At 44.2% G+C, this 27,342-nt stretch overlaps 1 protein-coding gene and 1 long non-coding RNA gene across 2 annotated transcripts in view; one reads left to right on the top strand and one right to left on the bottom strand.

The window, feature by feature from the left end:
* CUL9 (cullin 9) overlaps window positions 1-27,342 on the bottom strand; it is a 308,998-nt gene that overhangs the window by 248,987 nt on the left and 32,669 nt on the right. Inside the window, exon 6 of the mRNA XM_030195702.1 lies at window positions 16,404-16,594. Coding sequence (XP_030051562.1) covers window positions 16,404-16,594 — 191 coding nt within the window. The remainder of the gene's footprint in view (window positions 1-16,403; window positions 16,595-27,342) is intronic.
* LOC115465305 lies at window positions 9,482-25,790 on the top strand. The gene is made up of 3 exons (XR_003941390.1): window positions 9,482-9,559; window positions 11,063-11,067; window positions 25,780-25,790. It is a non-coding gene; the product is annotated as an uncharacterized LOC115465305 (long non-coding RNA).

Below are 27,342 nucleotides of genomic sequence, written 5' to 3'. Positions count from 1 at the left end.
GAACCCATGCTGAATCTGTCCCATTAAAGCATGTTTGTCTACGTGTTACGTAATTTTATTCTTTATAATAGTTTCCACTACTGTGCCCGGCACTGACATCAGGCTTATCCACCTGTAATTTCCCGGATCACCCCTGGAACCCTTTTTAAAAATCAGTGTCACACATTGGCCACCTTCCTATCTTCAGGCACTGGGGACGATTTTAATGACAGGTTACATATTACTAGCAGCAGATCAACAATTTCATGCTTGCGTTCTTTGAGTACCCTTCGATGTATGCCATTCGGTCCAGATGATTTACTATTCTTCTACTACTACTATTTAGCATTTCTATAGCGCTACAAAGCGTACGCAGCGCTGCACAAACATAGAAGAAAGACAGTCCATGCTCAAAGAGCTTACAATCTAATAGACAAAAAATAAAGCAAACAAATAAATTAATGTGTAGAGGAAAGAGGAAAGGAGGGTAGGTGGAGGCGAGTGGATACTAGTGGTTACGAGTCAAAAGCAATGTTTAGTGTCCTAATCTTAGCAGCCAATCCTTTTAACTTCTTTTTAACCATTTTCCTCATTTTATTATAGTCGCCCTTTCGAAAATTAAATGCAGCTACAGTAGACTTCCTTTACGGGTTCATCCCAGATAGTAGCTCAGACTTGATCACGTATGATCACTGTTTCCCAGGGGACCCAACACCACCACTTCTCGCACTATGCCCTGCAAGCCACCAAAACCAGATCCAAAATGGCTCCCCCTCTCGTCAGTTCCTGGACTAGTTGCTCCAAGAAGCAGTTGTTTATTACATCTATAAATTTTATCTCCCTGGCACTCCCTGATGTAACATTTATCCAGTCAATATTGGGGTAATTGAAATGACCCTTTATTATAGTGTTGCCCGATTTGCCAGCTTTCCTAATCTTTGTAAACATTTCTTCATCCATCTGTTCATTCTGTCCCGGCGGCTGGTAGTACAGCCCCACAAGAATACTCCTTCCCTTCACACATGGAATTTCTATGCATAATGATTCCATGGTGTTATATATTCATGTGGAATGTTTATTTTATTTGACTCAATTCCCTCTCCTAACATATAGCGCAACCTCCCCCCCCCCCCCCCAAAAAAAAAAAAAAAAATTTGATCCTATCACTGCGATACAATTTGTACTGTTAACACAGTGTCCCATTGATTGCCCTCTTTCCCCCAAGTCTTGGAGATGCCTATTATATCTATCTCATCATTTAGTGCTATATACTCTAATTCTCCCAGATGTACCTCAAAAAGATCGGAAGGCTGAACATATCACAGTAACTCATAAGTAGAGAATGACAAAAAGAATCAAAGAACTCATATGCGGAAGCCACGATAGGCAAGGGAGAGAAAAATCAGTATATGGAAAAAATTCTCCTGATTACAGATAATAAATAGAACCCAAGTGTGAAAAAAGTTTACCTTTAGCCAACCATCAGACCTGAAGGAAAAGGAAAAAAAAAGGTATGTGTCCTCATCTGAACACTTAAGGTACTGCAGAAAGTGTTGGGAAGAAAAACTGGCTCAACGTCATTCTCTGGATGGAAAGACTGAAGGGCCGAAACCATAGCTGGAAAGAAAAATCTTCTGAGATGGGAGACAAATCCGCTACAAGATTCCCAACTGTTAGTCAATTTAGAAAATGTGCAAGAACAGGCAGGGCATCGACTTCAGTCCACATCCTTCAGAAGAATGGAACCAGAGGATGAAACTGGTAACCCCAGAATTAACCTCTTGGACCTTGCAGAATGTGCTCTGACAGACAAAACCATATTCTGCTTGAAAGCGAGAAGGGATATGAGGAACCAAGTGTCATGTGCATTCTTTGTTAGACTACTAACTACTATTACTACTTATCATTTCTATAGCACAACTAGATGTACACAGTGCTGTACACTACACCTGTAAGAGACAGTCCCTGCTCAACAGATGTTACATCTAATCAAGACAAGCATGAGAAATAAGAGTGGAGTGGCCTAGTGGTTAGGGTGGTGGACTTTGGTCCTGGGGAACTGAGGAACTGAGTTTGATTCCCACTTCAGGCACAGGCAGCTCCTTGTGACTCTGGGCAAGTCACTTAACCCTCCATTGCCCCATGTAAGCCACATTGAGCCTGCCATGAGTGGGAAAGCGCAGGGTACAAATGTAACAAAAAAAAAAAAAAGATACTATTGGAGATTCTACATGGAATGTTGCTTCTATTGGAGATTCTACATGGAATGTTGCTACTATTGGAGATTCTACATGGAATGTTGCTACTATTGGAGATTCTACATGGAATGTTGCTTCTATTGGAGATTCTACATGGAATGTTGCTACTATTGGAGATTCTACATGGAATGTTGCTATTCCACTAGCAACATTCCATGTAGAAGGCTGCGCAGGCTTCAGTTTCTGTGAGTCAGACTCACAGAAGCAGAAGCCTGCGCGGCCACATTGGTGATCTGCAAGGGCCAACTTCTACATGGAATGTTGCTAGTGGAATAGTAGCAACAGTGGAGGAGTGTCCTAGTGGTTAGGGTGCTGGACTTAACTCCATTGCCCCAGGTACAAATAAGTACCTGTATACAATATGTAAGCCGCATTGAGCCTGCCATGAGTGGGAAAGCGCTGGGTACAAGGTGGGCTCAAACAAGGTGGACTTTCAGCCAAGATGTGAACACAGCCAAAGATGGAGCTTAATGTACTGATTCAGGAAGTCTATTCCAGGCATATGGTGCAGCAAGGTAAAAGGAACAGTCTGGAGTTGGCAGTGGAGGAAAAGGGCACAGAAGGTGAAATTAGATCTTACCTGCTAATTTTCTTTCCTCTAGACCCTCCAGACCGGTCAAGACGCGTGGGTTATGTCCTCCTAGGTTATGTCCTCCTACCAGCAGAGGGAGACTGAGAAAACACTAAGCTTTTGAAGCCTGTATATATAACCTGTGCAGAACCTCCACTAGCCAGTATAACCCTGACAAAGCAGAGAAACAAAAAACACTAACAACAACTAGCAACCCTGTACGTGGTCACAGTAAACTGCAAAAACAAGAAACATCTTCCGCTTGCTCTTACGGAAACATGTTCCTTTGCCTTTGATAAAACAGTTGGGCTTCTACAGGTGGACTATCAAAGAAGAGCCTCACCTGTCCCAGACTCCTATCACAAAACAGAAATAAACAGAGTCTGCAATTAGAGAAACAACAATCTACAGCAGCCAAGAATTATCCAACAAACACACCTCCTGGCCTCCAATACAGACAGGGCGGGCTCTTGACCGGTCTGGAGGGTCTAGAGGAAAGAAAATTAGCAGGTAAGATCTAATTTCACCTTCCTCAGCGACCCTCCAGACCGGTCAAGACGCGTGGGACGTACCAGAGCAGTAACTAACTTATGGGAGGGACCTACTAAGGCCAGAGGTCAAAACTGCTGCCCCAAAGCGCACCTCGTCCTTCGCATGCACAGGAATCCTATAATGCTTCACAAAGGAATGCAACGAAAACCAAACCGCAGCCCGACAAATATCTAATGGAGAAATCATACTATTCTCCGCCCACGAGGCTGCCATTTCCCTAGTGGAATGAGCAGACCAGCCCCTAGGCACCACAGGACCCTTCACCAAGTAAGCAGATGCAACCGCCTCCTTCAACCACCGTGCTATGGTCACCTTAGGAGCCGCTGCACCCTTCTTTGGGCCACCATGAAGAACGAACAAACGGTCAGAGGCTCTGAAGTCCTGAGTTCCAGAGAGATAACAACTCAAAACTCTCCTGACATCCAGCTTGGCAATACCACGTTGCTCCGAATCTCCAGCCATATCACTGAACACTGGCAGAGAGATGACCTGATTAACATGGAACTCGGAAACCACCTTGGGCAAAAAAGGAAAGCACCGTCCGCAACGAAACCTTCCCTCAGAAAGGACAAAAATGGTTCCCTACAAGACAAAGCCTGAAGCTCTGAAACCCTCCGTGCTGAAGTAATCGCCACCAACAAGACCATCTTTAAAGATAAATCCTTACAAGATGCCGATACCAGAGGCCCAAACGGAGGCCTGATCAAAGCATTCAAAACTAGCTTCAAATCCCACGGAGGCACCATCCGTCACTGAGGCGGACGCAGCAACTTAACACCCTTCAAAAAACGCACTACCTGAGGCACAGAAGCGAAGGACTTTCACTGAAGCTTCCCACGAAAACATGACAAAGCTGCCACCTGAACCTTCAGTGTAGACAAGGCCAGACCCCTATCAACACCATCATGCAAAAATTCCAAAACTTCCACCACCGAAGAGCGAAACGGCCGAACTCGATGGTCTTCACACAAGTGCTCAAAGATTCTCCAAACCCGGACCTACGCCAAGGAAGTGGATCGTCTACGGCAACTCAACATCGTAGCAAAGCCACTGGACGAAAGCCCCTTCTTCTTCAACTTGTGCCGCTCAAGAGCCAAGCCGTAAGCGAAAACCGAGCCGGATCCGGCTTGATTATCGGGCCTTGACACAGAACTGATCCCAACAAAGGCAGGGCCGCCGCCCCTGCCAACCGCACCAGGTCTCCGTACCATGGTCGACGCTGCCAATCCGGAGCCACCAGAATCACCCGACCGGAGTGATGTTCGATGCGCTATATTACTTGACCGACTAACAGCCACGGAGGAAACACATACAGCCACTCCCGAGGCCAAGGCAACAGAAGAGCGTCGATTCCCTCCGCTCGAGGGTCTCTTCAGCGACTGAAAAAAAAAAAAAAAAAAAAAAAATCTCTGAACTTGCGCATAGCGAGCCGTTGCCCTAAGATCTATCACCGAAAGTCCCCAGACCGACACAACTCGCTGGAACACTGACCGAAGAAAAGACCACTCTCTGGGATCTAGAGTGTGCCTGCTGAGATAATCTGCATCTATGTGACCTACCCCGGCCACATGCGCTGCCAAGAGAGCCTGAAGATGAGTTCAACTGCGCCGCCAAGGCTCTTCGTCCCCCCTTGACGGTTGACATACGCTACTGCCATGGCGTTGTCGCAGAGCACTCGGACTGCCTTGTGGCGAACCACCGACGGCAAGGCCTGGAGCGCCACCCGAATGGCCCGAGTTCCAGCCGGTTTGATGGACCACTCTGCTTCTGCCCGAGACCACCGGCCTTGAGCTACCTGACTGAGACAATGTGGCCCCCCAACCTTGCAGACTGGCATCCATGACCATTACCAGCCCCTGTGGGGACTCCCAAATTGCGCGGGTTGAGCCACCATCGGAGACTGAGACGAGGGGCCACCGACAGCGGACAACACCTCTCCAAGTCCTGCGACAGAGGGGACCAACGACTGAGCCGAGCTGACTGTACCTGACGCATGTGCGCCCTGGCCCACGGAACTACCTCTATGGTCGCCGCCATCAGGCCCAGGACCTGACGATAAGTATGGGCCGTCGGCGCCTTCTCTGCAAGGAACCGACGAATCGGCCCCTGTAACTTGGAACCAAAAGGCCGCACGAAGGAAAGTGAAGATAAGCTTCCGTCAAATCCAGGGAAGTGAGAAACTCTCCTTTCCAGACCGCACCAGTGACCGACCGCAACGTCTCCATTCGGAAAGAGGGCACCTTGAGTGCCGCATTGACCCTTTTGAGATCTAAAATGGGACGAAAAGTGTCCTCTCTCTTGTGGGCCACAAAATAGATCAAATAGCACCCTGAGCGGTGCTGATCTGAAGGAACAGGAACCACGGCTCCCAACGCGAGCAGCCACCGCAGAGTGTCCCTCACTGCTGCCCTCTTGCTCCAAGACCGACAGAGGGATTCCAGAAACACTTCGGGAGAACAGCTTTCGAATTACAGCGCATATCCGCCTCGAAACACCTTGAGAACGCACTGATCTGACCTGATTTGGGCCCAGCTCTGGTAAAACAGACTCAGCCGAGCCCCAACATGCAACAGAGCCTAAGCCGCCACACCTTCATTGGGAATTGCGGCCTGAATACTAACCTCCCGCGGAAAAGCCACGCCCACCGCGACGACTCTCACGAAAGAACTGTGTGCGCTGGAAAAACCGACCCCTAGAGGTCCTACTACTACTACTATTAAACATTTCTATAGCGCTACTAGACTTACGCAGCGCTGTACAAATTAACATGAAAAGACAGTCCCTGCTCAACAGAGCTTACAATCTAAATTGGACAGACGAACAGACAGCTAGGGGTAGGTCCCACTCGATCTGCCCGGCCTATACCGCTGAGCCTCCCTAAACCGTCCCCGAGAGGAACTAGTTCTGGCCCCTGCCTTGAACCGAAAATCTGGAAGCCATAGAACCTTGGTATCACTAAGACCTCACACTAACTTGTCCAAATCTTCTCCAAAGAGCATAGCTCCCTTAAGTGGCAGAGACCCACAACCATAGCCATATTTTTTTTTTTTTTTGTCTGAAGTACGCAACAAATCATAAAAGCCTCAGACAAAAAGGATGAAGCAACATCTACCGAATCATCCAGGAGCTTCTCGGCCCAACGAAAACATGCCCGAGCTACCAGACCCCCACAAACCAAGGCCTGCAGGGCTAGAGCCGACAAAACAAAACTACGCTTGAGAAAAGATCCCAACCTTCTATCCTGAGGATCACGGAGGGCCGTTCCTCCATCAACCAGGATAGCCGTAGCTATAATTACTGCCGTCACTACTGCATCTACCATGGGAGCCTTAAAGGAATCCCTATCGTCCTGAGGGAGGGGATAAAGCCTCGCCATTGCCTTTGCCACCTTACACGGCAAATCCCATTCCTGACAAATCATCTCCCGGAGATCCTTGTTCATAGGGAAGGATCACGCCTGACGCTGAATGCCCTTCACCAACGGATCCTGGACAGTTTCCCCCAAAGCCACCTCAGGACCAAACTGAAGGGTGGACGACACCTGATCTATGAGTTCTGACAGCTCATCTTTATGGAAAATCCGCACTACTGAAGGATCCTCTCCAGGAATCCAACAATCCTGCTCCTGAGAGCCGTCAATTCCATCTGACTCCCCCAGATCACTAAGCGCAGCTTCTGCAGCTACAGGAGAAAAACATTGCCTGTCCTCTGACCACTCTAACCGTGGTCTCTCAGCCAAGCAGAAAACAGCCCCCTCTTCCAATTGGGGGGGGGGGGGAGGGGGGTCCCGATCTCCAGGCCTGATACCGCGTCCAGACAAAATCTGGAGGAAAGCCCACCATTCCTGGACCGTCATTAGGCCCTTTTGTGCCAAAAACGGAGGCCGCAGGCCCAAAAACAGCTGGCTCCACGGGCCGCGTCGGACTCAAGATGGCGGCTGTTCCCGCCGAAACTGTTCCCGCTGACAGCGGCCCTGCCTACGCTCCCGCTGACCCGGAGACTCCCGACACCATCGATCCCTCCGCGGTCAAGTCGGGGGGAGCCACAGCCACTTTTATAGGTGCACCGCAAAGCTACACTGAGCGCCCGGTGCCTCTACCCCTCGCCACGAGCACGCGCGACATCGGAGGAGCTGGGCCGCCATAAACCATGAGGGACGGGAAAAGCTGTTCAGCAAACGCGCCAAACCAAAATCTCACTCACACTGCAAAAGCACTGAAGAAAGCGCTGCTCCCTCGTTCCAGCAAGGAATCTAAACCCCCGTTCGGTCCGCTGAAAATAAAGAAATAAATGCCCTTAAAGGCACAGTACTCCAACTCTGGCAGCTGGAAATTGTAAGGCACTCAAGGCTACAATACTGAGAAAGCAGCCGAGGCACAAAGCTGCCAAGCAAAACGAAATAGAATAACTGACCTTAAAGGCACAGTACTCTAATTCTGGCATCTGGAAATTGTAAGGCACTCAAGGCTACAATACTGAGAAAGCAGCCGAGGCACAAAGCTGCCAAGCAAAACGAAATAGAATAACTGACCTTAAAGGCACAGTACTCTAATTCTGGCATCTGGAAATTGTAAGGCACTCAAGGCTACAATACTGAGAAAGCAGCCGAGGCACAAAGCTGCCAAGCAAACAGAAATAGAGAGCAGCACAGGGGGAGGGACCCAAACATAGGTGTAACACCCCAGGGGGAAAAAACTGGGCCCCACCAGACCCAGGGCCCCAAAGCACTTTTTTTTTTTTACACACACGTACAGGGTACTGCAACAGAATAAAGTTTGGAAGGAAAAAATCCTACGACCCAATGACAAACTACCTCACCAGATTATTGGAGACTGCACAGGCTGTCAACTGCTACCTCTGCTGAGACTGAGAAAATACTGGCTAGTGGAGGTTCTGCACAGGTTATATATACAGGCTTCAAAAGCTTAGTGTTTTCTCAGTCTCCCTCTGCTGGTAGGAGGACATAACCTAGGAGGACATAACCCACGCGTCTTGACCGGTCTGGAGGGTCGCTGAGGAAAAGAGAGATTTACCCGATGAACAAGTAAAATGCTACAAAGGTAGAGCCGAGCCAGTGGAGCAGAAGATCATTGCATTAAAGAGTTGCTATGCCCAGAAAGTTGCAAGAAAGATGTGACAAAGTGGCCTCAATGGAGACTGACAGCAAACTCCGCCAGGCCCTACTGAGTTGCCAGATATGCTTTCTATAGAAACTAAAAGAAGAAACTGCTGCAAAAAGAAATGAAAAGCATACCCATCAGAGTTGTCTGTCATCTGCCTTTCTTTAAAAATAAATAGTAAATAAATGAGAGAAAAACATAATATGGTAAAGAGATTCCCAGTGCTCTGTGCAAAAAGCAACTGGAAGGAAAAAACTACTGTGACTGTAGAGCAGCTGAAGGTCTGAAATGTTAATACCAGAAGGATCCCCAAGATGAAGCACAGTGTATGGCCTCAGAATTCAAAGATCCTCAGGAAAACCAGAAAAAAACAAACAAACCACTCCCTGGTAAATTATCACTGATAGCTTCAGAGAGGAAACCAGTGGAAACTGGAAGATGAAGCACAGTTTATATATTAGAACAGAACACAGCAGATAGTCCCAAAGTAAATGAGGTAAGAGTGAGCTAAAATGGAGCTGAAAACTAAGAGAGATAAAACAGCTGACCCATTCAGCCTGAGAAAACAGCTGACCGTTTTAGCTTTGGGGAAAAAAAAAGCGACAATCATCTTTGGTAACAGAATGGACGACTTCCACCTTGGCAAGACAGCGGAGTACTCCAGACTGGTCAGATAACTGCCTCTTCCAACTTGGTCAAACAGCCGATCTTTTCAGCCTTGAAAGATATCAAAGTCCTTCTGCTGCTAATATAGCTGACTCTCTTGTATCGCCAAGAACAGCCGACCCAGGTTATCAGTACATCTGACTTTTTCAGGTAGCCACAATAGCCCCTTCAGTTGGTCAAAGCTGTTGACGGTTTTAGTTTGACGAATGTCACCATCTCTGGGAAAATGTAAAAGTAGCAGCTCCAAAATGTTGAGAAGGGCCGGTTTCTCATGTCATGGACCCATAAGCAGTCTGTAAAAGCTACATGTTTTATGTGAAACAAATTGTTTTGCTCTAACAGAATTCATTAAAAACCTCATTTTTTTGTTTCTGGTGACTTTAGTTACCTATTCCCAGAAATGGTCACAACTGGTTGAGATTTTTAGTTGTCAAAACTGCTGCCAAAACAGGCAAGTCTTCCAGTTTTACTATACAGATGACATTCTCAGCTTTCCCAAAACAGAGGACACTTCAGTTTTGCAAGACAGCAACAGAGCCAAGTCTGTCACATGCTCAGGTACTGATAAGAGCTGAAAATCACAGCTAAAAACAAACAAACAAAAAAAAATCTCTGAATCAGCACTAAATGTGCTGACGTAAGCCAACAGAAAGTAATACTATAGCCCTGAGGAGGAAGGAGTGGTATCCTGTCAAGTCTTAGGATTTTGCCAACTACCAGTGATTCAAAAGGCAACAGTCAGTAGTCCACTGTATAATTCTCCATTACAATGGGGATCACTAGGGTTTAGTATGTAGAGCTCTCCAGAGTTTCTGGGGAGAGGGAGTAACTTTGAGAGCGGATAGAGGTCCAGCAAATGGGGAGTGCTTTGGGAAATTGCAGAGAGAAAGTGTTCTGAGTTAGTGAATGACATGGCAGAAGGTACTAGGGAGATGATAAATGCTAGTAGTGTGCCTTAAACAGGGTCTTTGGTTGCCTGTAACCCCGCCGGGTCTCTTGGAGGACAGCGAGGTCCTAGACAGGAAGAATAAACCAAGGCTGAATAAAGGAACAGTTGCTGCCCTAACGGTAGCAGCTGAGAAAGAGAGTGTGGTGCTCCGGGTGGGTAAAGGTTGACCAGCTCAGGAGCAAGAACCAGAGCAGGGGAAGCCTGTTCAAGGTCAGGGTGCAGCTCTGAGAAGTGAATCGCTGGAAGGAACAGCCTGAAGAGTCTGTGCCTGAAGGAGATAAGGATTGTGGTCCAAGATATAAGGAGCAGCCTTGGATTAATACTAGCCCAAAGGAATGGGTAAAAGACAGGTGGAGCTTTACATATGTAAATACTTGGGGTTTACCACACGAATCAAGTTGGAAAGCAGTTGGGTTGTAATACACAATATCAAATGGACAGGAGACGTTTGGAGTCAAGATTGAGAACTGCATACATGGAGTTATAACCTGTTTTGCCTGCTGGCTGCAGAATGTTTAGTAAAGTTGAGTTTCGCATTAAAAAAAAAAATCAAATCCTTAGAGTACACAGTGGTTCTTTACTTGCTTTCCCGGACTGGCAGAGCACTCTTATGAAGCCTTAACTGTACACCCCATTGCCTTGGATCTGTATTCCAGACCTTGACATACTCCCAAGCTCAAATGGTGAATTATGTGATAGACTGAGAGGAAAAAGTGAAGGCAAAAAAGGATGTACTGTAAGTGGCCTGGGTCTGTGGGGGGCTCTGCCCAAGAGACTGAGCTAGTGGTGGAGGTGGCGAGAGCCAGGTTACAATGGGAATGATGATTTTGGCCTAATTTCACAGTTAAGATTTTAATACCCCCATCTAATGAATATCTGATAGGGTGGGAAGGCAGAAAGGATATTCCCATTACAGGAATCTCCCAGGAAGCACTGCTGCTTTTAAAAACAAATTCCTATGTGGAAGACAAGGTGGCGGAAACTATACTGGGAACTCCAGAAAATTTCAGAACAGCCCAGACTGTGAACTGCAGGAGCCTGGATACAAGAATCCCAGCAATACTGAAGAACATCCTGAATCAGCTGGAAGGCATGAAATGCTATGTTCCAGATATATGGGCACACAAAGAAAACACACTATGCACTCCCTGAGCACTGTGAGACCCAAAGAAATAACCTAACAGGCATGGTGATCCGGTACCTTTCGGGAGAGAGAACACTCTCAGTCTGAAACAGAAGGAAGAAAGTTATCACCTCCTCAGCTGCAAGCAAGTCACTGTAAAATCCTAAAAAAGAGCATAAATCTCTTAGGAGGAACCCCCTTGTACTACTGTCCAAAAGGATAAGGAATTATATCTTGAGAAAAAAAACATGCAGTGGCTGCATGGTCCGTCCACCATCTGCTGGAGACAGAAAAAAATACTGAACATTCTATGACTGCACGATATCCTTAAGGGGCGAAACACACAGAACTATTTTCTTTTTCTGTCTCCCTCTGAAGATTGAGGACACAACATCCACAAGTTCTGGACTGGTCTCGGAGGATGCTAAGGAAGAGAGATTTTATATTGCCGCTACTGAGACAATACCACTACAGTCCTATGTAAGCCACATTGAGATTGCAAATAGGTGGGAAAATGTGGGATACAAATGTAACAAATAATAATAATACCATAGTTTGGATATTTTTCTAGTTCTGCTCTGTATAGGCTACAGAACAGATCAACATTTATTGATGCTTACAGTGAACTGCACCTCAATCTTGCAGTGAAAAACTGTGCATAGCACAACTTTCTGGAAAAAATAAAACGTTAATAAACTAGAAAAAAAAAAAGCTACGTTTTGTTAAGAATATTCTACCTGGTAGCAAGGAGAAGACTACAGTAGAGCAAGGTCTGGATTCTCTCACTGGGTTAAGAGACTTGTTACACTGGTCAGATTTGCAAAGGGATTCTGTAAAGGTTCAGTATAACTATGGGGTAAGTGTGTGTGTATATGAGATAGCATACAAACAATTAACACTACTTACCCCACTTTCAAAGAATAAAAAGTTTCCAAATTTGTTCTTTCTAGATGGCTGTAATATTTGGAAACACAAAGGAATTATGATGTTTATGCTTATTTTGAAATTCATATACCGCTTATCTTCTTCAATATAAAGCAGTTTACATTTAAAAATTAAAATTACCAAAAAAAGAATGTCATTTCTTTGATAGAAAAGCCTAATCACACAACAGAAAAATATTCACAAGCACACAACCAAAATACCAAATCAATTACATGTGTTATACAGAGTCGCTGGCCTCAAATTATTCAGGGAGGTTTATCTTAAAACATTCGAGCTAACAAAACAATGAATCTAGCTTCATCTTCTCTTTATACATTCATATGGGGTTCCCAGCAGTATCATTTGTGCCAACATGTATAACACATATTTCTGTCCTCTATTCAGAGATGAAGAGCCAGGAAAAGGGCCACAGAAAACAAAAGACAAATAGTAACAGAAGTGATTTTCAGAAGACTGCTAATCTAACAGCAGACAACACAATGGGCTAGAAAGAACACATCCAAGAGTACGAAGGGACGTCCCAAAGGGCTGGAGAAGGGCAGATGTGGTTTCTAAAGAGGAGGTTGGGAATCACGGATTGGTTTGTCTGACCTCAGAGGTGAACAAATGAATGGAAATGCTTCTAAAGCAGAGAACAGGTTCTGGAATTCAGTGAATTACAGAAACTGAGGTAACGTTGTTTTATTGACAGGGTGATCAGAGAGTTAGATTGAGGGAGAGCAATAAGATTTCAGCAAAGCCTTTGACACAGCTGTTGGTATGGGCCTGAAAGTGACTGACTGGGTTAGAAACTAGTTGAGTGTGAAGCAACAAAGAGCATTACCAGTGGTGTGCCACAGGGATTGTCCTTGCTCCTGTTCTTTTTAATATTTTCATAAGTGATACTGCAGAAGACTGTCAGGAAAGGCTTGCCTCATTGTAGACAGTACAAAAATTTACAACAGAACCCTAGACACCCTAGAAGGTAGAGATAAGCCGATGACCAATCTAACGAAAGTTGAAGAAAGTTCTTGAATTTGGCAGCTAAAGTTTATTGCTAACAAACTAGCGGGTTATGAATTTGGGCTACAAAAAAACCCAAGGAAGAGGCAGATTAAGGAAGTGAAGTAATTCTGTGTTGATAATCTGAAGGTGGTCAAAGAGGTAGAAAAGGCAATGGGAATGTTTGGGCAATGGTGCCTCTGTGAAACCTGGTTTAGAGTACTCTATGCTATCTTCAATGGGATGCAGTTGGTCCAGAAGTTGTCTACTAAAATGGTCAGTGGTCTTGGTCTTGAAACATAAGAGGACAGTATACTTTGGAAGAAAGACGAATGAGGGGAGATATGACAAAAGACATTTAAATACCTCCAGGGCATAAATATACAGGAGGCAGGCATCTTTCAACTGAAAGGAAGTTCTGCAATGAGGGGTCATACTTATTGTTATTTCTTTCATTTATATTCCGCATTAAACTATGCAGATTACAATATGTAATCAAATACATATAAACAATAAATGAATGAAACACCTTCCTAACAAACACCACATTAAAATATCCTACCTCCCCCCCCCCCCCCAAAAAAAAAATGGAGAGAAAACAGACAAAAATGAAAGATAAAAAAACATAAAACACAGGCTACAAAGCACAAAAAAGAGCCAACTCCTATATCCAAGAATGAGCATAAATTAAACCTGACCAAGCACCGCCTCTTAAAAGAAAAATCACTTTATTGAACCAATCTGAAAGTTTGATTAAATAACACTGCCTTCAACTATTTCTTCAATGCTGGAGTATATCACACAGTCCACTCCGCCAGTCCAGCAATAGAAAAGCAAGATGAAAGCAAAAGTGGATAGACTCGGGTAAAATACTCTGGATTTTCAGAAAGCATTCAACAAAGTCCCTCATGAGAAACTACTGAGGAAAAGAAAAAGTCATACGGCTACAGATAATGTATTGAGAACGGGTTAATACAGAAAACAGAGCAGTCAAGAAGGACGGTGTAGACCACTGGGATCCATACTGGAACTGGTGCTTTTTAACTTATTCATAAAACATCTGGAAATGGGAACCACAAGTGAGGTGATCACATTTAAAATTGTTAAATCGTAGGAAGACCTTTGCAAGAGGGGAGTGTCTGGGCATCCAAATGTGGTTCTTAGGAAGAAAGCCCAATTTATCACTACTTGCTTAAGGTTGTCTATCGGTGGAACTACACCCCACAGCACCTCTTGAAGATATTCCGTAAGGGCACAGATCGATCTTGGAGAGCAGGCGGCACTGTGGGCGACATGTATCGTGAGTGGTTGCACAGCAATATTGGGCCAATGGTGCATCAATTTATTTCCACCTTAACGCAAGTGACTTACCTGAGGGCGGAACACAGTCTTTTATACTTTAAACCATATGGGGTGAAGCCAGAGGTGCACAAGTTGGTGATTCATGTTTTTGTCACCAGTAAGCTTACCTTGGTGGCTGCATGGAAACAGCCCACCTTAGCGGGACAGCCAGTGATTTTATTTGTGATATTTATATCCCACATCAGTGGCGTAGCTACAGGGGGCCACGAGGGCCTGGGCCCCCCAAATTGGCTCTGGGGCCCCCAGTTTGACTGGTGGGGGTCCCCAACCCCCGCCAGCTGAAGCATTTGTCTGTCCCGTGCTGTCTTATTTTGCCTCTCCTGTTTTCAGTGGTGCAGTGCACGCTCTCGTTTCAATGAAACTGAGTATGCTCGCACATGCTCAGTTTCAGCAAAACGAGCGTGCAGGGCACGCTGAAAACAGGAGAGGCAATAAGAGAACAGCGCAAGACAGACCAACATTTCAGCTGGTGGGGGTTGGGGACCCCTGCCAGCCAAGGTTCTTTTGCAGCGGTGTCAGCGGGCTAAAATGTGCCCCCCTCCCGTCGAGGTATGGCTACGCCCCTGTGCCACATTATCCCAAACAAAACTGAGTTCAATATGGCTTACAACAAACAGTATAAGATACATAACAAAAAATAATGCATGAGAAAGTAATTTGTTGTAAGAATCCAATTTTACATACAGTATCAAACATACTCGCTGGTCAGAACAATGGTCGACTGAGCCCAGCATCCTCTCTTTGACAGTGGCCAATCCAAGTCACTTGGAAGTATTCGGGAGATCCCTTCAATGCCGTTTGTTCTCAACACAGTAATCCACAAAATCTTACTGACTGGAAGCTTCTAAAAGGCCTGTCCTAGATGAGACTATATCCCCCAAAAGCTGGGTTTAGACTTAAGTCTCGGTGAGAGGAAGAGGCTACGAAGAGAGCATCTTTCACCACGATGGCATGTAATCACAGAGAAAGGTACACTCATACGTTCAGGATACAGCCTTACTCACTCTGAGCCCTAGATTTGACTAATTCTCTCAGGTTTCATCTCTCCCACACCCTCACCCCCATGCTCCTTTCCTCATTCACTACACTATCTGTCCCTTCCACATCCCTGACCACCCTGAATTTCTTCCTCCTACCTACACACCTTTCCCCATTACTTCCTAGCCCTCCCACTTCTCTTCCTTTCTCTCTATCTAGCTGCCCATTCCTCTCTCCCTCTACCCCAAACATTTTTTTTTGGTGGCTCGATGTTCCAGTTTCCCAATCATTCTTTTTATCTCTCAGCAACAATTTCCTTGCCCTAAACTGCTCCTTCCAATCCTCTCCTCTTCCCAGTACTTCTTTACCTACTGCCCTTTGTCCTGATTTTGGTTTCTTTGCTGTTACCTATCCCTCCATCCATTAACTAACTGCCCCTCCAGACCTCTACCCTCACATCAATTCATCCCCTTTCCTTTCATCACCAGCACCGTGCTCCACTACAACTATACACTCTCTCCCCCCAGTTCAATCCTACTACTACTAAACATTTTTAGAGCGCTACTAGGGTTACGCAGCGCTGTACAAATTAACAAATAAGGACAGTCCTTGCTCAGAAGAGCTTACAATCTAAAGGACGAAATGTCAAGTTGGGGTAGTTAAGATTTCCTGAGAAGAGGTGTAGTGATTATCACCTAGCTCCTCTATTTCAGTCCACCTCCAAGTTCCTCCTCCTTGCCGTCATCTACTCCTCCAAAGTCTGGTCTTACACCCGTTTGGTTTCCCTCTTTCAATTACCTGCTCATCCTAGTTATGCTCTTCTTGTGCTTACCCTCTTCCCCCCGATTCTGTCCTCTTCCTACCTCCATTCCTCCACTCGTCCTTCCAGATTCTATCCCTTTCCCCTATTTCCCATTACCTGTTCTTGAAGGTTCTGCTCAATAAGGCAGCTGACTTCTTGCTGTTCTTGTGGTTCCAGTTTCTTAATGAAGAAGAGAAGCTCCCACCACTCTGACTGGCTGAGGGTCCCAGAGTCCTTCATCAGACTATCCGTCAAGTACGGTAACGTATACAAGCTTCCATGAGGTTTACAGTGCAACGCTTGTGAAACTGCACAGAAAACACCATGAGACAAAAACGATTAGCTCACCCAAGCATACAACAGTTCTCAATAAAAGGAGGCTGAGGAGATTGGAAAGGATTTACGCTGCAGTTCCTAAACAAGATGAACACCCTGAGTAGCAGCATTTGAGTTTGAACACACCACAGCTTATCCAGAGCTGTGTAATATCACCACCACACTAAGTACTTCTTTAATGCCAACTTACTTTAATTTTGCATGTGATATTCACATGTTCAATAGGACCAATCACTCTTCTTGTCCAAGTGTTGGCTATAAGGATTCTGAAACTTTTTAAATAAAAATTCAAATTGAGACTCAAGGAGGCAAATCTATAAAAATGTACCTATACAGTGGGGGAAATAAGTATTTGATCCCTTGCTGATTTTGTAAGTTTGCCCACTGACAAAGACATGAGCAGCCCATAATTGAAGGGTAGGTTATTGGTAACAGTGAGAGATAGCACATCACAAATTAAATCCGGAAAATCACATTGTGGAAAGTATATGAATTTATTTGCATTCTGCAGAGGGAAATAAGTATTTGATCCCCCACCAACCAGTAAGAGATCTGGCCCCTACAGACCAGGTAGATGCTCCAAATCAACTCGTTACCTGCATGACAGACAGCTGTCGGCAATGGTCACCTGTATGAAAGACACCTGTCCACAGACTCAGTGAATCAGTCAGACTCTAACCTCTACAAAATGGCCAAGAGCAAGGAGCTGTCTAAGGATGTCAGGGACAAGATCATACACCTGCACAAGGCTGGAATGGGCTACAAAACCATCAGTAAGACGCTGGGCGAGAAGGAGACAACTGTTGGTGCCATAGTAAGAAAATGGAAGAAGTACAAAATGACTGTCAATCGACAAAGATCTGGGGCTCCACGCAAAATCTCACCTCGTGGGGTATCCTTGATCATGAGGAAGGTTAGAAATCAGCCTACAACTACAAGGGGGGAACTTGTCAATGATCTCAAGGCAGCTGGGACCACTGTCACCACGAAAACCATTGGTAACACATTACGACATAACGGATTGCAATCCTGCAGTGCCCGCAAGGTCCCCCTGCTCCGGAAGGCACATGTGACGGCCCATCTGAAGTTTGCCAGTGAACACCTGGATGATGCCGAGAGTGATTGGGAGAAGATGCTGTGGTCAGATGAGACAAAAATTGAGCTCTTTGGCATGAACTCAACTCGCCGTGTTTGGAGGAAGAGAAATGCTGCCTATGACCCAAAGAACACCGTTCCCACTGTCAAGCATGGAGGTGGAAATGTTATGTTTTGGGGGTGTTTCTCTGCTAAGGGCACAGGACTACTTCACCGCATCAATGGGAGAATGGATGGGGCCATGTACCGTACAATTCTGAGTGACAACCTCCTTCCCTCCGCCAGGGCCTTAAAAATGGGTCGTGGCTGGGTCTTCCAGCACGACAATGACCCAAAACATACAGCCAAGGCAACAAAGGAGTGGCTCAGGAAGAAGCACATTAGGGTCATGGAGTGGCCTAGCCAGTCACCAGACCTTAATCCCATTGAAAACTTATGGAGGGAGCTGAAGCTGCGAGTTGCCAAGCGACAGCCCAGAACTCTTAATGATTTAGAGATGATCTGCAAAGAGGAGTGCACCAAAATTCCTCCTGACATGTGTGCAAACCTCATCATCAACTACAGAAGACGTCTGACCGCTGTGCTTGCCAACAAGGGTTTTGCCACCAAGTATTAGGTCTTGTTTGCCAGAGGGATCAAATACTTATTTCCCTCTGCAGAATGCAAATAAATTCATATACTTTCCACAATGTGATTTTCCGGATTTAATTTGTGATGTGCTATCTCTCACTGTTACCAATAACCTACCCTTCAATTATGGGCTGCTCATGTCTTTGTCAGTGGGCAAACTTACAAAATCAGCAAGGGATCAAATACTTATTTCCCCCACTGTATTTAGGCGCCCAGAGGAGCCCTAAGCACCAGATATATGTTATGTGCGAGCACTTACGCCAACACAGTACTGGTGTAAATGCTCGCACAAAGATTCTGGAGATACGAACATAACGTACAGGTAAACTGTCCATCTGTATGCCCACCTGCAAACTATGCACTATCAAAGACATGTGCATAGTTACTTACTATATGATGCCTAAATGTTGGCCCCTTCCTTTGTAGAATTAACCCATAAATGTTTTAAGATTCTCAGGAGGTGGAAACCAGTATGCCACAAACAAACAAAGATGAAAGAAGTGATAAAACTCTTGGAAATCACATCCCTAATATAAAACAATTTAACTAAAAAAGTCCCTTTATTCAACATTCAACTTTTAGACCATATATAAAATATATTAGCAATTAAAAAGTAAAAGAAACAACGAGAAATTTAGTTGTAATAATTTCCTTTCCTTTCTTGCACCATCTGCTGGAGGCAGAGAAATACTGACAGACTCCCACCTGCACCACCTGTTAAACTGATGATGTCGTTTGGAATCTTCAGCTTCTCTATCTCCATCTGCTACTGAAGGGATATAACACCTACTAGTCTAGCAGGATAATAAGGAAAAGGAATTTGTCTCATTTTTTCCATAAGAAAATTGGAAGATACAATCTTAAGTATATTCTACACAAAAAATTTCATATAATATTAGTTACACTGTAGTATCTTCATGATTTAGTCCAAGAAGAGAATTTTAAGCATATTTACAACTCTTTCAGTACCTTCCATCCTACAATCGAATTTATGAATTACTCCATGAAAAGAGATGCCTGTTCATACACAGGGACACTTGCAAACATCAATATATAGGAAACTAAGTGACAAATGCACATACCTTCATAGGTCCAGAGCCCACCCTTCACACCCAAAAAAGCTCATCATACACAGCCAAGCTACAAGATACCACCACTGACCCAATATAAAAGGCTAAGCACCTTAAAGTTCTAACTGAATCCTTCAAACAAAAGTGCTAATTACCCTAAGCCATCTCCAAGGAAAACTGCATGCTCACTCAAAAACTACCTAAGAAAAACCTATTACAAATACAGGAAGAGGAGAAAAATGAAGCTGCTACCATTTTCACTAACACTACTCAAAGCTAGAAAACCTAAGCAAAATCATAAAAGAACCACGACCACTGCTACTGGAAGATGAATTACTGTAAGAACCATCCTCTGCTCCTCCAGCTATAACCTTCCAGCCACCACTTAACCCAAAAATTCTTAACCTGCTCCTCAGGACACAACCTGTCAAGCTTTCAGAATATCCATAATATTGTATTTATCATCAACCGAAATAGCAAACACATTTACGGTCCAAACCTTTTTTAAACTCCGCTAAGCTAACCGCCCCTACCACATTCTCTGGCAACGAATTCCAGAGTTTAATTACACGTTGAGTGAAGAAAATTTTTCAACAATGCGTTTTAAATTTACTACATTGTAGTTTCATCGCATGCCCCCTAGTCCTAGTATTTTTGGAAAGCATAAACAGACGCTTCACATCTACCCATTCAATTCCACTCATTATTTTATAGACCTCTATCATATCTCCCCTCAGCCGCCTTCTCAATGGAGAAGGGTAGACAGTGGGGTTCCCCAGGGGTCTGTGCTGGGACCACTGCTTTTTAACATATTTATAAATGATCTAGAGATGGGAGTAAGTAGTGAGGTAATTAAATTTGCTGACAACACAAAGTTATTTAAAGTTGATAAATCGCAAGAGGCCTGTGAAAAATTATAAGAGGACTTTACAAGACTGGGAGACTGGGCATCTAAATGGAAGAAGACAATTAAATATGAGCAAAGTGATGCATGTGGGAAAGAGGAACCCAAAATATAGCTACGTAATGCAAAGTTCCTCATTAGGAGGCACCGACCAAGAAAGGGATCTAGGTGTCATCATTGATAATACGTTGAATCCCTCTGCTCAATGTATGGTGGCGGCTAAGAAAGCAAATAAAATGTTGGGTATTATTAAGAAAGGAATAGAAAACAAAAATGAGGATGTTATAAATGCCTTTGCATCGCTCCATGGTGCGACCACACTGTGAATATTGTGTTCAATCCTGGTCACTGCATCTCAAAAAAGATGACGGCCTGAACATCATGAACTCCTGGGCAAATTCATTCCAACTGAAACTGAACACTGAAAAAACACACTGCCTCATCCTCTCATCTCAACATAACAAGTACAAACCCACAACCATAAACACACTAGAAGGCATCCTCCCCACCTCAGACAGCCTAAAAATACTCGGCGTCACAATTGACCACAACCTTACCCTTGAGAGCCAAGTAAACTCTGTAATAAAGAAAATGTTCTATTCAATGTGGAAACTTAAACAAATAAAACCTTTCTTCCTGAGGGAAATCTTTCAAAACCTAATACAATGAATGGTCCTAAGCCATGTAGATTACTGCAACAAAATCTATGCAGAATGTAAAGAACTCACAAAAAAACTCCAGACTGCCCAAAACACAGCTGCCAGGCTGATATTTGGTAAATCACACTTCGAAAGTGCTAAACCCCTCCGAGAAAGGTTGCACTGGCTCCCAATCAAAGAACGGATCATCTTCAAAATCTACACCTTTGTCCATAAAATAATCTACAGCGAAGTCCCAAGATACATGACAGACCTAATAGATCTACCAACCAGAAACAGAATCGGATCATCATGATCATACCTAAACTCAGACTTAAATATAAAACAATCTACGCATCCAGCTTCTCCTACGTAAGCACACAACTATGGAATGGACTCCTAAAAGCTGTAAAAATAATCCATGACCACCTAAACTTCAGAAAATCACTAAAAACCAACCTCTTCAAAAAGGCTTACCCCACCGATCCAACGTAAATCCCCACACCCAGCAACACAGCACAACCAATGATCGTACTTGACAATATACAATCTTCATCCCTTTTCGACCTTCAAGGTGCCTGACACACACCTACCTCATTCGACCACTATACAACCTGTATTTGTTATCAACCGACTGGTGAACGCCTTTACGGTATTATGTAAGCCACACTGATCCTGCAAATAGGTGGGAAAATGTGAGGTACAAATGTAACAAATATATAAATAAAACATATAATGGAAAAGGTACAGAGAAGGGTGACGAAAATGATAAAGGGGATGGGACAACTTCCCTATGAGGAAAGGCTAAAGCAGCTAGGGCTCTTCAGCTTAGGGAAAAGACTACCGAGGGAGATATGATAGAGGTCTATAAAATAATGAGCGGAATCGTTTTGCATATGCCCAGATTAAGCATTACATAGCATCACTGGATAAATCGATGCTGGGAATTCATTTGGGGACCAGTGTTCGTGACTTTTTTCAGGAGGTCTTAAAATGAAGAGTTTACAGTGTCCGGGCTTCATAGGTCGCTTGTTAAAAGGGCCCCTTGTGAAAACTATGATTTTATTATGCTCGGGACACAAGGGTTTCATTAGAAAATTGGGATGTGGCAGCTTCTTTAAAGGGTGGCCAATGTAACGCCGATTTTTTAAAGAAGTTCCAGAGGAGATCCGGGAAATTATAGACCGGTGAGTCTGACGTCAGTGCTGGGCAAAATGGTAGAGGCTATTATAAAGAACAAAATTACAGAGCATATTCAAAAGCATGGATTAATGAGACAAAGTTAACATGGATTTAGTGAAGGGAAATCTTGCCTCACCAATCTACTACATTTCTTTGAAGGGGTGAACAAACATGTGGATAAAGGTGAGCCGGTTGATATTGTGTATCTGGATTTTCAGAAGGCGTTTGACAAAGTACCTCATGAAAGACTCCAGAGGAAATTGGAGAGTCATGGGATAGGAGGTAGTGTTCTATTGCAGATTAAAAACTGGTTAAAAGATAGAAAACAGAGAGTAGGGTTAAGTGGTCAGTATTATCAATGGAGAAGGGTAGTTAGTGGGGTTCCCCAGGGGTCTGTGCTCAGACCACTGCTTTTTAACGTATTTATAAATGACCTAAAGATGGGAGTAATTAAATTTGCTATAACACAAAAAGGGGCATAATCGAACGCAAACGCCCATCTCCATGGGCGTCTATGTCCGAGAACGGGTACGTGAAGGGGCGGGACAGACCGTATTTAAAAAAAAAATGGGCGCCCATTTTTTTTTTCGATAATACGGTTTGTGCCTGGCAAATGCATCAGATGTGTGTGGATTTGAGCTGGGCGGTTTCGTTTTTCAGCGATAATGGAAACCGAAGGCAACCAGCTCAAAAACGAACAAATCCAAGGCATTGGGTCGTGGGAGGGGCCAGGATTCGTAGTGCAGTGGTCCCCCTCACATGCCAGGACACCAACCGGGCACCCTAGGGGGCACTTGTAACAATTTAAAATAAAAAGTAAAATACCTCCCAAGTCCATAGCTCCCTTCCTTTGAGTGCTGAGCCCCTCAATCCCGCCCACAACCCAGTGCCCACAAATCTACACCATTACCATAGACCTTATGGCTGAAGGGGGGCACCTACATGTGGGTACAGTGGGTTTTGGGGGCGGTTTGGAGGGCTCCCATTTACCACCACAAGTGTAACAGGTAGGGGGGGGATGGGCCTGGGTCCACCTGGCTTAAGTCCACTGCACCCACTAACAACTGCTCCAGGGACCTGCATACTGCTGTGATGGAGCTGGGTATGACATCTGAGGCTGGCATACAGGCTGGAAAAAAAAGTTGTTAAGGTTGTTTGTGTTTTGGTGGGAGGGGGTTAGTGACCACTGGGGGAGTCAGGGGTGGTTATCCGGTCATTTAGGGCACTTTTTTGAGACTTGCTCGTGAAAAAAAAAGGGTCCAAAAAAAGTGACCTAAATTCGCACTAAAAACGGCCATTTTTTTTCGATTATCGGCCGAAGGCGCCCATCTCTGCTCGTCCAATAAACATGCCCCAGTCCCGCCTTCACCATGCCTCCGATATGCCCCTGTCAACTTTGTTCATTCCCTCGACGGAGTGCAGTTGCAGGCGCCTAAAACCGGCTTTCGATTATACCGATTTGGGCGCCTTTGCGAGATGGGCGCCCATTTCTTGATTTGGGTCAAAATCACTCGAAAATAAGGCTGAAAGTTATTCAAAATCGTTAAAATCGCGGGAGGATTGTGAAAAATTACAAGAGGACCTTACGAGACTGGGAGACTGGGCATCTAAATGACAGATGATGTTTAATGTGAGCAAGTGCAAAGGGATGCATGTGGGAAAGAGGAACCCGAATTAATAGCTACCTCATGCAAGGTTCCACGTTAGGAGTTACGGACCAAGAAAGGGATCTGGGTGACATCAGTGATAATATGTTGAAACCTTCTGCTCAGTGTGCTGCTGTGGCTAAGAAAGCAATTAGAATGTTAGGTATTATTAGGAACGGAATAGAAAACAAAAATGAGGATGTTATAATGCCTTTGTTTCACTCCATGGTGCGACCGCACCTCGAATATTGTGTTCAATTCTGGTCGCTGCATACTCTACCTTATATTTTGCATATCTGAAATGTATTAATTATTTCTTTGTTTCTAATTTACTTGATATCTAATGTACCTTAATTGTATTAATTGTATCAATACTTTGCTCTTCTCACACCGTTAAAGACAATTGTCATTGTGGCATAATGTAAGCCACATTGAGCCTGCAAAGAGGTGGGAAAATGTGGGATACAAATGCAGCAAATAAATAAATAAATAAAAAAGATATAGTGGAATTAGAAAAGGTTCAGAGAAGGGTGATGAAAATGGTAAAGGGGATGGGACGACTTCCCTATGAAGAAAGGCTAAAGTGGCTAGGGCTCTTCAGCTTGGAGAAAAGGCGGCTGAGGGGAGATATGATTAGAGGTCTATAAAATAATGAGTGGAGTAGAACGGGTAGATATGAAGCGTCTGTTTACGCTTTCCAAAAATACTAGGACTAGGGGGCATGCAATGAAGCTACAATGTAGTAAATTTAAAACAAATCGGAGAAAAGGTTTCTTCACTCAATGTGTAATTAAACTCTGAAATTCATTGCCAGAGAATGTGGTAAAGGCGGTTAGCTTAGCGGAGTTTTAAAAAGGTTTGGACAGCTTCCTAAAGGAAAAGTCCATAGACCGTTATTAAATGGACTTGGGGAAAATCCACTATTTCTGGGATAAACAGTATAAAATGTTTTGTACTTTTTGGGGATCTTGCCAGGTATTTGTGACCTGGATTGGTTACCGTTGGAAACAGGATGCTGGGCTCGATGGACCTTTTGGTCTTTCCCAGTATGACAATACTTATGTACTTATCAGTATCCCTGCCCTTACGACTGACAAGAGATTAAGAGAATGTGGATACAGAATGATCTTACATGCCTATATCGCCAAAGCTCAGTTGGCTCATATGGGAGAGCAGGGAGATTCAGCATGTTCCAAGGGTGGGCAGCGTCCTCACTTATTTTATCATGCCATATGGGCTTGTCCCAGAGTTTGGAATTTTTGGGCTCAAGTTAGGAGATTTTTAATCCGTTTTACGATTCAAGGGATGGAGGAGCAATTTTCATTGGATAAACCCAAAGCTTTTTGTCCCTTGACCAAATATGCTAGTATTTTGTGTGCAAATTAAGTCTGGTAGCCCGGAAAAACATACTGAAGTATTGGACTTCACTGAAATCTCCAGCCTTTTGGCACTGGAGGAATCAGATACACCTCATAGTCATGTGGGAGGCCAGAGTAGTGAGGGGATCCCCTAGACGTAAGAAGCACTTTATCCAACTTTGGAATCCTTACCTTCAGTCCTCAGAGTCGCAGTTTGATTGAGTGGAGGAGTGGCCTAGTGGTTAGAGTGGTGGAGTTTGGTCCTGGGGAACTGAGTTCAATTCCCACTTCAGGCACAGGCAGCTCCTTGTGACTCTGGGCAAGTCACTTAACCCTCCATTGCCCCATGTAAGCCGCATTGAGCCTGCCATGAGTGGGAAAGCGCAGAGTACAAATGTAACAAAAATAAAATAGATACTATTGGAGATTCTACATGGAATGTTGCTACTATTGAGATTCTGTTGCTACTATTTGAGATTCTACATGGAATGTTGCTATTCCACTAGCGTATGTGCAGGACGTCAGACTCACAGAAGCAGAAGCCTGCGCGGCCACACTGGTGATCTGCAAGGGCCGACTTCTACATGGAATGTTGCTAGTGGAATAGCAACATTCCATGTAGAATCTCCAATAGTAGCAACAGTGGAGGAGTGGCCGAGTGGTTAGGGTGGTGGACTTTGGTCCTGGGGAACTGAGTTGGATTCCCACTTCAGGCACAGGCAGCTCCTTGTGACTCTGGGCAAGTCACTTAACCCTCCATTGCCCCATGTAAGCCGCATTGAGCCTGCCATGAGTGGGAAAGCGCGGGGTACAAATGTAACCAAAAAAAAAAAATATATATATATATATATAAATGATGGCTTCTTATGAGGCAAATGCCTTAAGACCAGTTGGGGGATAAAAGAGAGGGTAGGGGAGAGGTATAGTTTGGAGGAGTGTATTGGGGAAGAGGAGTTGGGAGGTACGGTGGGGGGGGGGGGGGGGAGTAAATAAGGGAGGTTGAATTTGTTAAATGAGGAATGACCAATGTCTTTTCTTGGTTCGAGTTTTTCTCTTGCGATAATAGTTCATCGGTTAATTGAAAATGCCTTTAATGAAAGATGTTGCAACTGCTAAGATCAATCAGGAAACACAGTATGGTGATAAACAAGAATAAGTCAGAAGACAATGGTTGTGCATGCTGGTTCAATGGACTGACGATAACCCCTACTGAAAAAGTTGAGTGTGTGAGTTCAGAATTCGTTTTGTCAGAAAAGAAAAATGCAACTTAATTAGTTTAAGATAATGTTTGTTAACATTAATGGTTAGCATTTATTATAGGTAAAATGTGTTATCCATTAACGCTTTTTGGTGAGAGGGGGAGGTTAGGGGAGTGGGCAGGGTAGGGAGATATTGGTTAAAATGGAAAATGGTAATTTTTGTTATGTTTTCCTCAAGGATTTTGTTGTTGGCATTATTGTATTTGTTGGATTTGGGCTGCATATTATACTTTGTCATCACTAAAAATTGTTGAAAACTAAAATAATGAGTGGAGTGGGTAGACGTGAATCATAAGAACATAAGAGTAGCCATACTGGGTCAGACCAATGGGTCATCTAGCCCAGTATCCTGCATCCAAGCCAGGTTACAAGTTCCTGGCAGAAACCCAAATCATGGCAACACTCCATACTACAAATCCCAGGGCAAGCAGTTGCTTCCCATGTCTGTTTCAATATGGACTTTTCCTCCAGAAACTTATCCAAACCTTTTTTAAAACCCAGATATGCTAACCACTGTTACCACATCCTCCGTCAAAGAGCTCCACAGCTTAACTATTTGTCGAGTGAAAAAATATTTCCTCCTATTTGTTTTAAATGTATTTCCATGTAACTGCTTTGAGTGTCCCCTAGTCTGTACTTCTGGAACGAGTCTACATTGTAGACTCCAAAAATACTAGGACTAGAGAGCACGCAATGAAGTTACAAAGTAGTAACTTTAGAACAAATTGGAGAAAATATTTCTTCACTCAACATGTAATTAAACTCTGGAATTCGTTGCCAGAGAATATGGTAAAAGCAGTTAGCTTAGCGGGGTTTAAAAAAGGTTTGGATAGCATCCTAAAAGAAAAGTCCATAACTCATTAAGATGGACTTGGGGAAAATCCACTTCTTATTTCTAGGATAAGCAGCATAAAATGTACTGTTTTGGGATCTTACCA

The sequence above is a fragment of the Microcaecilia unicolor genome, chromosome 3 (genome assembly GCF_901765095.1).
Source record: "Microcaecilia unicolor chromosome 3, aMicUni1.1, whole genome shotgun sequence".
Taxonomy (NCBI): domain Eukaryota; kingdom Metazoa; phylum Chordata; class Amphibia; order Gymnophiona; family Siphonopidae; genus Microcaecilia; species Microcaecilia unicolor.
Note: the sequence above shows the minus strand (reverse complement) of the source record. Positions and strands in the feature narration are given on the sequence as shown.